The sequence below is a fragment of the Lipotes vexillifer genome, unplaced genomic scaffold (genome assembly GCF_000442215.2).
Source record: "Lipotes vexillifer unplaced genomic scaffold, Lipotes_vexillifer_v1.1 scaffold987, whole genome shotgun sequence".
In the NCBI taxonomy this organism is placed as follows: Eukaryota; Metazoa; Chordata; class Mammalia; order Artiodactyla; family Lipotidae; genus Lipotes; species Lipotes vexillifer.
Genome location: NW_006787426.1, coordinates 1626466 through 1639301, shown reverse-complemented (window position 1 = coordinate 1639301; position 12836 = coordinate 1626466). Strand labels below are relative to the sequence as shown.

General features: G+C 40.6%; 1 protein-coding gene across 1 annotated transcript in view; it reads left to right on the top strand.

Annotated features, from left to right (window-relative positions):
• CEP192 (centrosomal protein 192) overlaps nucleotides 1-12836 on the top strand; it is an 87768-nt gene that overhangs the window by 9389 nt on the left and 65543 nt on the right. The window contains exons 4-8 of the mRNA XM_007460046.1: nucleotides 2369-2418; nucleotides 4633-4753; nucleotides 6244-6392; nucleotides 10238-10598; nucleotides 11030-11173. Of these exons, the coding sequence (XP_007460108.1) occupies nucleotides 2369-2418; nucleotides 4633-4753; nucleotides 6244-6392; nucleotides 10238-10598; nucleotides 11030-11173 (825 nt within the window). The remainder of the gene's footprint in view (nucleotides 1-2368; nucleotides 2419-4632; nucleotides 4754-6243; nucleotides 6393-10237; nucleotides 10599-11029; nucleotides 11174-12836) is intronic.

Here is a 12836-nt window from a genome sequence, read left to right as displayed (position 1 = left end):
ATATTGGCCATATTCCCCATGTTGTGCAATATATTTATGTAGCTTATTTTTACCTAATAGTTTGTTCCTCTTAATCCCCTACTCCTGTAATGCCCCTCCCCTTCCTCTCTCCTCACCGGTAACCACTATTTTTTTTCTCTTTGTCTGTGAGTCTGCTTCTTTTTTGTTATATTCATTAGTTTGTTGTATTTTTTAGATTCCACATATAAGTGATATCATACAGTTTTAATCTCCTTTCTTATTTTTTTGTCTTTGGACCAGTGTTTATCTTAAACTGTGATACTATAAACTGAAAATGCTTTGGTTTGGCACTTAACTATTAATACCATGTTTATAATACTTTTATAGGAAAGGATCTCTTAATCAATCTTTTAATTATCCATACTGATTAAGCTGAAATCTCCTTTCCTGTGGAAACCATGCTGTCTGATGGTCACAGCACACTTCATGTTCAAGACAAGGAGGCTGTTTCTAATACACCTGTCACATTTCCCCTACCAATTACTTTGTATTCTTGTCAGCAGTCATTTTTGTTCCTAAGTTAAAATTTTTACGGGATGTTTGTATTTCTCTTGATGAAAAATGTATATGTGTGAAAGTAGACTAGATTAACTCCTCACGCAGGAAATGAAAGAAAGTGAGACAAATTGGGCTTATTCAAAATTGAAAACTTCTGTGCTTCAAAAGACACTTTTGAGACAGTGAAAAGACAACCCAAAGATGGGAGAATATGTTTGCAAATCATATGTATCATATGTATATGATCAGGGACCAGCATCCAGAATATGTACAGAAGAGTTATAGCTTAATAAAAAGACAAATAACCCAGTACTGTAAATGGCAGAGGCTGTTCAGTAGACATTTCTATAAAGAAGTTGTACAGATGGCCAATAGACACATGAGAAGATGCTCAACAGGTGTAACCATCAGGGAAATTCAAAACCAGGAGAGATCAATTCACACCCACTGGAATTACTAGAATCAAGGAGATGGGAAATAGCAAGTATTGGTTGGAAACTGCGACGCTCACCCATTGCTCGTCAGGATGTAAAATGGTGCTGCTGCTGTGGAAGATAGTTTGACCGTTCCTCAAAACATTAAACGTAGCATTACCCTATGACTCAGCAAGTCCAGTCCTAGGCATACACCTAAGAGAAATGAAAACGTGTGTCAACACTAAAACTTGTGTACATGAATGTTCATAGCAGCATTAGTCAGAGTAGCCAGAAAGTGGAGATAACTCAGATCGCCATCAGCTGATGTATGGATAAATAAAATGCAGTATGTTCATACAGTGGAGTGTTGTTCAGCCATAAAAAGGAGTGAAGTACTGATACCTGTTGTAATAGGATGACCCTTGAAAGCATGCTGAGTGAAGGAAGACAGACTCAGAAGGCCACATTTATCCGAAGGTGAATCCATTTATCCATTTATCCGAAGGCGAATCTGTAGGTACAGAACAGGCAAGTCCACTGAGACAAAGTAGATTAGTGGTGCTAGGGCCTGGGGGGCAGGGAGAATGGGGAGTAACTGTTTATGGGTATAGGATTTCTTTCTGGTATGATAAAAATATTGTGGAATTAGTGATAATGGTTGAACAACTTGGTAAATATACTAAAAACCACTGAATTGTATACTTTAAAAGGGTGATTTTATGGTATGTAAGTTTTATATCAGTTAAAAAAAAACTTCCCCATATACCTCTCTCACAGTTTCAGTTAGTATAAGATTTTGTCACACTTGCTTAATCTCTTGTTTTTCTATTACCTTTTTTCCTGATATTAAAAAATTCCAGACATCATTTTATTCCTACATATTTTAGCTTGCATCTCTAAAAATACGGGCATTTTCCTACATAACCATAGTGATGTTAATACTGTTGACCAACATAATTCTGTTATTATCATATAGTACTCTGGCCCATATTCAGTTTACTAATTATCTTGGTTGGTTTGCTTGGATTGGGGTCCAAGGAAGTTTCCATTGTATTTTGCTCCATCTGTCGTGGTGTCTCTTAGGTCTGTCATTCTGGAGCTGTCCTGCTGTTTGGCATTGTCTGTTTGATCACTCATGGTGTCATTTTTCTTCTCTCTTCCCCACAAAGCAGAAGTTAGCTTTAAAGCCTTGTCAGATTCCTATTCAGGTGTTTTTGGCATATGTATAATTTTTTAAGCTTCCCCACCCTAACAGGTTTTTAATTTAACTGACCACTGATGGGCTCCTATACCATCATTTAAAAGTGCTCTATTCTATTTAAAGGGAAAAAATGTATAGTTCATTAATTTGCTATTTTTGAGTATTATTGGGTATTTAGTTGATAAAATATTAATAATTTGGTCTTAGTTTTTGTTTTTGTTTACTTTAACAGACTCGCCTATTGATTTTTGTTCACGATCCTGGATGAATAAGGAGAACAAGGTAATCTTTTATATGTTATCAATTTCTAGTATTAGTATCTTTTATATGTTATCAATTTCTAGTATTAGTATTATCTAGTATTAGAAATTTCTAGAAATTTCTAGTAAATTTCTAGTAATCTTTTATATGTTATCAATTTCTAGTATTAGGAGAGTGAAAGTACCTACTTCACAAATATGAATGCTAAGTAGTATTAATATTACCTAGAAGTCTACTTGTAAATAGCAGAACTCCACCTTACTGCTATGAGTAACCAAGAAGCTGACAGTAGGGCTGGTCTGGGGCTTCCTGTGTCTCCAGGGCTGTCTGCACCTCTGCTCTGCTTCACTCCATGCCGACTCCTCTGGAATGTTGGTTCCGTGGAGTGAGGGTTTCTCTTTGTTTCGTGTATTGCATCCTGAGTGTCCAGCACATAGCTGGCACTTGATAATCTGTTGAATGATAGGGAAGCTGAATTCATTTGTAGGCAACCCAAGTGTTGTGATCAAAAAAACAAGAACATGAAAAAAAAAAAAAGCACAATTCTAATGAGCTCACTTGGGTCCACCCTCCCCTCTGTAAATCACTGTGCCAACGGATGGGTTGGGATAAAACTCTGATTTATGAGGCTGGACCCTACGTCCACTTCTGTGTGTGTGTGCACGTGCATGCATGTGCATCAGTGCATATATGTGCATAGATAGAGGGATGTGACTGAAACCATCCACACCCCACCCCCCAGACCACATGAAGTGAAAAGAGAAGGGCTCCTCAGAGGACAGGCACTGAGCAGATAAGCAGTTTGTGCTCAACATAAACAGTCTCATATTTATGAGAGTTGTTTATAAAGTATGAACCAAGTATTGATACTTTTAAAACTTAAAAAAAGGAAATGCAATTTTTATTTTATTTTACTTTAGTAAGAATTTTTAACATTATTTTTGTAAAATGATTAAAAGAGGTCTAAAGTAAGAGTTGTTTCCGTGTGCCAGGGGTTGGCACACTCTAGCTCATTGCCCACATCCAACCTGCTGCCTGTTTTTGTGAAGTTTTATCGGAAAGTAGCCGTGTCCATTTGTTTCTATATTGTTTATGGCTGCTTTTGTGCCACAACAGCTGAGTTGAGAAGTTGTGACAGAGACTGCATGGCTAGCAGACCCTGAAATGTTTACTGTCTGGCCCTTTGCAGAGAACGTTTGTTGACCCCTGCTCTGTACACTTGCTCCCTCTATGTAACCACTAGTAACTTACATATGTGAGTGATGCTTTTTAGAGGAACTTCAGGTGTAGTCAACTTGAAATTCAGTCAGAAGGCTTGATTTCTTGAACACTGAGAAAAATGGTTTCTAAGAGAGAGATCATAACTTTTCCTGTGATAGGTAATTTTATTTCCTTAGGATGGTTGAAGAATTAACTTCCTAAAAGTATTAGAAATCATTGATAACAAAGAGAAGGACCATAAAGCTAGAAAGCAGGAAGACAAGTATAGACATGCGAGATACTCGATACAAAAGGTGAAGAAGTAAGAGCAGGGGTAAAATAAATACACTAGATAACCTAGACCAGTGGGGCCACCACTGCATTGGCCTTGGGTTTAGCGTGAGCTGTCCTGGCAGCCGTGACAGCGATTGTCCAAACTGAGTGCATAACTCAGCACTGTGCTCTTCAAGTGTGTAAATGGGTTGAGAGCCCGTGTTTTTTCCCAAAATGTTAGCGCGCATTTTGCAGTCTAATTCTTGAGATGGTATTATTTGATATATATTTAATATCATGGTGAAATAAGATTGACACTTGAGGAACTTCACATTTTATTCTGGGCCTTGAAGTGTCCTCGCAAACTGCCATGTGCCTTGTGGCCCCTAGTTGGAGCAGGAACGTCCACTGTCCAGGGTGGGCTGCAGAGTCCAGCTTTGCTGTTACCTGCATCTCCTGTCCAGGCCTTGAGCTGCCCCAGTTCATTTGTGTGTTAGTACACGAACTATATTACCAGGTCCTTTGAGCATGTGCACACAGTGTGAAACCTTGAACTTTAAGGATGTCTCATTGGGTGGGTCAGGGGAGGGGGGTGGCATGGGGGCAGGAAGAAAGTTATTAATATTTGTAAAACAGCTAGCCCTTCATTGCCCGAACTGTGAACCACAGACCTTGAGCACATTGATGGGCCTTTCTGCAGCCTGTGCTGTGGTCTTCACAGTAGTGAGTGTGCTGCTCTCATTGCAGTTTTATTTCTTATAGGTTATTGTTCCTGATGCTGGAAAACATTTTGAAGAGAGGAATCCAAACAATGACTTAAGTCATACTATTTTCCTAGAAAATGAGAAACTGATGTCACTTGCCAGCTTGGAAGATTCTTCTGGTAGCATCACAAAGCTCAACTGGTGTTTTCCTTGTCCTGACCTTGCCACTCCATGTATCTCTGCTGCTTTGTTGCCGTAGTTATTATGCACCTTTTAGTTTCTCTGCCTTCTCCTTTATCTCTTACTTACGAGCACTCAAGTGGCCACTTGTGTTAAGTGATGGGATTTTAGACTTATTTCTCTATAGCAATCCTGATAGGATTATGCTTATCCCTCAGTTGAGTATCATTAAGGTATAAAGTATAAAGCACTGTGTTAAGAAATTAAGGGACAATGAAATATTTAGCCCCCGCTCTCTGAAAGGACTGCACGTGGCAAGAGAGATGCATAGTTGACCTCCGATTGTGTGAAGTGTATCTCAACTGTACAAGTTGTGTGGGAGTCATAGGAGGGTGACAAGTTAATTCTGACTGAGGAAGGTATCTGTGAGGCTTTATTGATAGAGGATGCGATTCTTCCTCCTTGAAAAGGAGGCCCGTGATAGGCCCTAATGTAGATACCAGAAGAGAAGTACATTCAAAAAGCAGGAACAGCTTCAGCAAAGACACTAAGGTAGGGGCATATAGACCATGTTTGGAGAATAGCCAGTGCTTTTGTGTGGCAGGTTTATAGCACCTGTAGGACTATGAATTGGGGAATAAACCCAGAAAATAGGCAGAGACCAAATTATCCATGGCTTTGAAGGCCAGGCTGGTGAGCCAAGTGGGATAGATAGAAGCTATAAAATCAGGGCAGGTTTTGCTGCTAGTTTTTAGGTATTTTTAGATTATGGAATTGTTGATGAGGAATTGTTAACCTGAATTTATGCAGATCCTTGTTTTAGTAGGCTAGATTCTCAAAGATGATTGGAAAATTATCCTCTTGAAAAGGCTTACAATACCGTTATAAGTGATTGAGTGTTCTAGTTTTATCCTCCCTTGCCCGGCTGGGTGTTAGAACAATGAAAAGTACTGCCATTATTGTTTTATTTGTCTATTTGCAACTTTTTGGTTTTAGTGGAGGTGGAAAAAATTTTTATCATATCTGTGAGTATTCAGCTTTGTTATATCTTTTTTTTGTTTCTTCATTTTCAAGATCAGATACTGTTTGAGGTTTCATTTTACAATTAATCATTAATTCACCTGGAATTTGGTTTTACTTCTATGGCAGGCTTATCTTTTCTTTTTTGACAGTTACTCACTTGCCACAGTGCTTTCTGAATAATCTGACCTTTTCCATTGCCACACTTAACTATATTCTAACTTTTGATGTATGCCAGGACTTGCTTCTGTGCTGTCTTCTCAATGAAGGTTAAATATTAGTTTATATTAGAATGCTTATGATGACTTATAGACTGAAATTACAATGGTTTTTTTCATGTCAAATGTTAAGACAAAATCACGTAGACTATTGACCCATGTGTTTTATCAGCCTTTTTGATTATATATTATTTACAGTTCAGTCACTACTTTAAAGCCTGTCCTATTTTCTCCTCCATTTTACCAATTAGATGATGATATCGATGATGAAGAGTTTTATGATGATCATTTGGAGGCTTATTTTGAGCAACTGGCAATTCCAGGAATGATGTATGAAGGCCTAGAAGGACAGGAATCTCCAGAAAATTATTTTAAGTTACCTGCAAGTGATCCTAGTCAGGTATATTCAAAACTTTATGGTTTTTCTGAAATTTGACATTAGAAAATCATTACTGGACTCAGTGGATATTAATAAAACTTAAGCTTTTGGTTTTCTTTGGATTCTGTTTTCCCCAGGTACAAACTGATGAGAAATACCTTTCCTGTCCTTTCCTGCTGCTGCTTACCTTTCCCTCACCTATAGAAAAATTAAAAGAATGGTGTACTGAACATCTGTATACCCTTGTCCAGCTCAGCCAGTTGTGAACATTTTTTTTGCCATCTTTGTGTTTTCTTTGTCCCTCCATAAGTACTTTTTTACTGAGTCATTTAAAAGTAAATTGCAGGGCTTCCCTAGTGGCACAGTGGTTGGGAGTCCTCCTGCCAATGCAGGGGACATGGGTTCGAGCCCTGGTCCGGGAAGATCCCACATGCCGCGGAGCAACTGGGCCTGTGTGCCACAGCTGCTGAGCCTGCGCCCTAGAGCCCGTGTGCCACAACGGCTGAAGCCCGCGCGCCTGGAGCGCGTGCTCCACAACGGGAGAGGGTACCGCGGTGAGAAGCCTGTGTGCTGCGGCAGGAAGTGGCCCCCGCTTGCCACGGCTGGGGAAAGCCCACGCACAGCAACAAGGACCCAACACAGCCAAAACTAAATAAATAAAATTAATTTATTTTTAAAAAAAAGTAAGTTGCAGATATTATGACATTTCACCCTAATACATCAGCATTTACCTCCTGTGAATAAGGACTTTTTCCTACGTAATCACAATTCTCTTATGTAACTTTGATATTGTGATTTAAATTAATATACAGTTGATATTCAGATTTATCCACTTGTCTCCAAATGTCCTTTACTTTTGTTGTTTTTGATCCAGGCTTTAATCAGGGATTACACTTGTATTTGGTTGCCATGACTTGGAGTTCTTTCATGTCATTAAACTTTTTGTAAAATCTAGGCCTGTTGTTTTGTAAAATGACCCTTATGGTAGATATAGCTGACTGCTTTCCTCCTCCTGATTAGATTGAACATTTTCACCTTGAACAGATTGACTCTAAACATAAGCATTGTTGTATACTGTGTCCCATTGGGAGGCCTGTCAGCCCACTTGTCTCCTGTTGGTGATGCTGTTTGACCATCTTGATGAATATGGTGTTGGCCAGATGCCTCCTTGTCCCCCTTTGTTATCAGGAAGTAGTCTGTGGGATTTCAGGTACTTTCATTGCCTCCTCCTGAAACCCCACCTCCTGAGAGACCTTTGGATTGCTTTTATTTTTCCCCTTCTCTTCACATTTCCTAACTCTCAAGTTTTGCTGAGTTACACTGTCCAAGTGTAGACAGAGACCTATTTTTATTTTTTTTAATTTATTTATTTGGGTGTGCCGGGTCTTTGTTGTTGCTGCGTGGGGGATCTTCCTTGCAGCATGTGGGATCTCTAGTTGTGGCACTTGGGGTCTTTAGTTGCAGCATGCGAACTCTTAGTTGCAGCATGTAGAATGTAGTTCTCTGACCAGGGATCGAACCTGGGCCCCCTGCATCGGGAGCACGGAGTTCTAGCCACTGGACCACCAGGGAAGTCCCAACAGAGACCTATTTTGTGTTGAGGTTTCAAAACTATCAGAGCAGCTGTATTCCCCCGACCCACCCCCCCTTTTTTTTGGACAAACCCTTGTGACTTTCAGTAGCAGCGAGGGGGCTGCTCTGCTCCGTAGGAAACCCTTACCTGGAATTGGTCACCAACCAGTGGCTTCACTTCAGGTTTCCTCTGCCTCCACCTGGGAGGGTTGTCGCATGGCCATGGTCAGTCACAGTCCCACAGGTGGTAGCTTCGCCCTGTTGGCCTGCAGAGCACATGGATTGTCTGACTGCATTCTTTATTCAGTGTTTTCAGGCACTTTGCAGAGGAGAGAGCTGGTTTCCTATGTTCTGGTTCTTTTTAGTCTTTGTTAGTATCCTATGTGAAAAATAGTTGTCTAATTTAAATGTCAGCTCTTTGTCTTTGTCTTTTTTTGTATTGGGATACTCATATTTTAACTCTTGTTTTTATAAGCTTTCTGTGTTAAGGAGATATTTTGATCTTTATGCACTTTGTTTTTTTATTTTGTTTTTTGGCTCAGACAGGAGACATGTATCTCCTCACAGTTCTGGAGGCTGGGAGTCTGGATCTAGGTGTGGGCAGGGCTGGTTCCTCCTGAGGCTTCTCTCCTCGGCCTGGAGACGGCAGCTTCTCCCTGCGTCCTCACAGGGTCTCCCTTTGCTGGTCCTCATGTATTTCAGGCTTTAGTGTTTTTGTTAGTTTCCTAGGCCTGCCAGAACAAATTACCAGAATTTTGCTAGCTTAAAACAACAGAAATTTATTTTCTCACAATTTTTGAGGCCAGAGTCTGAAAACAAGGTGTTGAAAGGGCTAAGCTCCCACCAGAGGCTCCTTCCTGCCTCTTGCAGCCTCTGGGGCTCTGGTGTTCCTTAGTTCAGGGCAGCATCACTCCAGGATCCGCCTCCATTTTCATGTGGCCTGTCCCTCTCTCTCTGTGTCCCTCTGAGGTCTTCCTCATGGGGTTTAAGGCCTGCCCCAAATCCAAGATGATCTCAAGATCTTTAACTTAATTGCATCTGCAAAGACCCTGTTTCTGAATAAGGTCACAATTTGCAGGTATCACCTGGGGGTAAGACTTGGACACATCTTTTTTGGGAGATTCAATTTAACTCACAGAAGTTTTATACTATGAAGATATTATTCACTGAAGAATATAAAACTATCCATCTGTATTTCCTCCTAGTACATTTACATGTAAATCTTTAAGTCATCTCGAGTTTATTTTGAGATAAGGTAGAGATTGTTTACTTTTTGTATAACGTTGTTGCAAAATCACCCTGTTAATAAATGGTGGCACTGGAATTTAAATGTATGATCTTATTTCAGTCTGTGTCTTGTCTTTTATATAGAACTACCTCCTTTTAGTATCCTAACTTTGAAAAGCCTTGCCTATGAGGCTGTTTTTGTTGTTATACATCTTATAGCAGAAAAGACTGCTGTTTTAAGGCTTCACTGGCACTTGAGATAGTGGTGGCTGAGTGTCTGAGAAGAGGGTTGTGGGTATGCGAGTCCCTTTCAGCAGTTGTTATTTTAGGAGAGAGTGAGCAGTGCCCTTTGGGAAGGTATGTTGGCGAGCGTGGTTTTGAGGCACTGGCTTAATCTGCTGTGTTTGAGGCAGTTGTTCTTGAACTCCTCAGGGTCGTTTGTAGTATTTGCTGTTTTACTCCTATTAAAAGTTATTAAGGGACTTACTTGGTGGTCCAGTGGTTACGACTTCATGCTCCTAATGCAGGGGGCCCGGGTGCGATCCCCTGTCAGGGAACTAAGATCCCACGTACCACAGCTAAGCCCGCGTGCTGCAACTAGAGAAACCTATGCACCACAACGAAGAGCCTGCGCAGCCAAAAATGAATGAATGAATGAATTAATTAAAAAAAATAACCTAAAGTTATTAATATTTGTGTTTTCAGGGTCTGTTAATAATATTAATTTTATGAGTCTGGTCACACTGATGGGCTTCCCATCCTTTTAGAGACTTGCAGTGATAATTACAAAAGTTAAACTGACATTTCTAACATCCTGTGCTGTAGTGAGCATATTGGCCCCACTTTTGGTATCTGAATCTGTTGATGTGTGTTTGCCATGACCACATTTTGAATTTTGGTTTTGGTAAGTTCCTTATGATTGGTCCACATATAGTCTGGAAGAATATTGTGCAGTCTGTTCCTTTCTAGAATAAATATATTATGTCAACTGTATAACTTTTTTGGTTGTTTTAGAAGGAGTTATGAAAAACAAAACTTATTTCTGGTCTGTTATTTAATTTTTAAAGGAAAGCGGAAGCGACGAAGTTCTGGCGAAGACTCTCAGGGCTGCTAATGCGAAACTTAACCCTGTTTACTTTCACGACACAAATGCCAGTAAAGGTGATTTTGGCTTGATAGACCCTTTAAAGCTGGATGCAGGATCTCCTCATCAAAATAAGCATTTGGCGTCAGACTCAGAAACAGTTTTGCCTGTGGATAGATTTTTAGACACTGAGATGCCTCAAGTGTCCATTCAAAAAAATGTGGATGTAGCATCTTTGAAGTCTGTTAATGACAATGCATTTAATTCCGCTGATGCTCTGTGGTCACCCACTAGTGAAAGGCAAACGTGTGAATGTTATGAGTCCATTGGAAAGAGCAAGGACCGTAAGTGGGCCTTTTTTTTTTTCAAAATAAAAGTAAGAAATATGTAAAAATGCTTATACACATTTTGAATAGGATATATTTCCAAGTGAAACTTCCCTAATCTTTCATATTAAAATATTTAAGTGTTCTGTGGATTAAAAAATGGTGTCTTTATTCACAGATCTGGTGGAAATGTGCCTTTCTAACTATTAGTCATCTTTTCCTTCCTCCCTCTCCTCCATGATGGACGTTTACTGTGATTAAGGCTGGATTTTTCACCATCAGAGAGATACTTTTCTTTTGGGGAAATGGATTTTCCTTTAACTAGTTTTGGGCAGATTTCAGTACTGTTGATAACTAAGATAAGTCAACTAAATAAAATTATTTAAGAATATTGTATCATTTTATTTGTTGCATGTGTCATTGGATGTCTCTGGAATTTTATTTTCTAGAAACGGATCTATCTCAGAGTGTGGTCTATCAGAATGAGGAGGGCAGATGGGTCACTGATCTTGCCTATTACACAGCTTTTGATAAAGAACAAGATGTAAATGTGTCTCTAAGTGATGAGATGAATGAAGACTTCAGATCTGGCTGTAAGTGTATTGATAGCCTCTGCTCTGAACCATTTTCATTTTCTGACGGTGTTTGAGATTACCTGTACATCTTGGTCGGCCACATCAAACCCCTTCTGGATATGTACTTAGCACTTCACTTGTTTCTCTAGGAACAGAGGCTTGAGTCAGTCATTGCTAATCACTGTGGACTGAGCCGAGCCTTTCCCTAAGTAAGGACAGTGAGTCACTTTAGAGCATGTGTGTTGCAGTTAGTAGCACCTTAGGCTTTACTTTCTCACTTTATAAATTGTCTTGAACAAAAGAACTATTCTGATAAATGAGCAGTTACAAAAGCCAATCCATTTTAGAGTAAAACCTCAGTAATGAAGAAATGGGAGAAAAGTGTCGAGAAAGATAAATGAAATCTCAGAGGATGAGAGCATTAGGAACCTCAGTTAGATTTGTTAATTAGCAGAATCTCTGACCGTGAAAGGAAAACGCTGCAGAACGCATGGCATTGTGAGCCTTGGCCTGTGGACATTTGCTGTGCTGCTGAGGCCTCTAGGACCTGAGCGTCTCTAAACCTGGAATGAGGAAAGACAATGAGGAGTCTGTCAAGCCCAGTCGTATTTTTTTTTTTTTTTTTTTTTTGCGGTACGCGGACCTCTCACTGTTGTGGCCTCTCCCGTTGCGGAGCACAGGCTCCGGACGCGCAGGCTCAGCGGCCATGGCTCATGGGCCCAGCCGCTCTGCAGCATGTGAGATCTTCCCGGACTGGAGCACGAACCCGTGTCCCTTGCATCGGCAGGCGGACTCTCAACCACTGCACCACCAGGGAAGCCCCCCTCAGTCGTATTTTTAATAGGCTCAGAAGGTGCCAGAGGAAGAAGTTACTCTAACAGCTGCTTGTACTAAGCTGTTCCTAATGTCCATTGATGTGGAAGTACAGAGATCAATCGATGAGGCATGTTTCTAGCCCTTAGGAAACTGTCCATCAGCTAAGAGGGATAAGATGAGAATACAGAACGACAGCATCGTTTGGAGTTGAGAGAAGGAATAACTTTTGCATGAGTGGGTAGCAGAGGATTTTATATAGGAAGTGGCTCAACAGGTAAATATTTTGGGCATGAGAAGTTCCAAGTGGATAGAAAACCCAAAGAAACCGGATGAGATGAGGAAGCATGGGCGTGTCTTGAGGATGGTAAATAACCCAGCGTGGCTGGCATTTACGGCAAGACATGGGAAGGGGAGAGTAATGCGACATGGTGAGATGAAGCCAGAGTGCTAAGACTGGGCCAGGGATCGGGTGGGGCTGGACTCCGTGCTGAGCCATGCCTGGTGGGCACTTGGGAGCCTCTGAAGATGCTTGTCCAGCTTGCTTTGTGAGTCTCCCTCTGGCCTCGATGGTCAGTTAAATGGTAGGTTCTTTAGGGTGTTGTAGAAATCGAGGTGTCACAGTGAGAATGAGAAGAAAATAGCTCATGAGGGGCGTGGAGATAAAATCTCTAGGATTTGGTGACTGGATTTCAGCGGATAGTAGAGAGGTAAGAAAAGATGGGGGTTTGGGGTCTAAGTTATTTTGAGAAAATGGCAGTACCATTAACTGAGATGGGAAAAATCAGAAGACATGGTAGAATTTTGGATGATTGTGGTTTGAGGTGGGGATAGTCAGTAGTTGGAAATATGAGTCAGAAATTGGAGG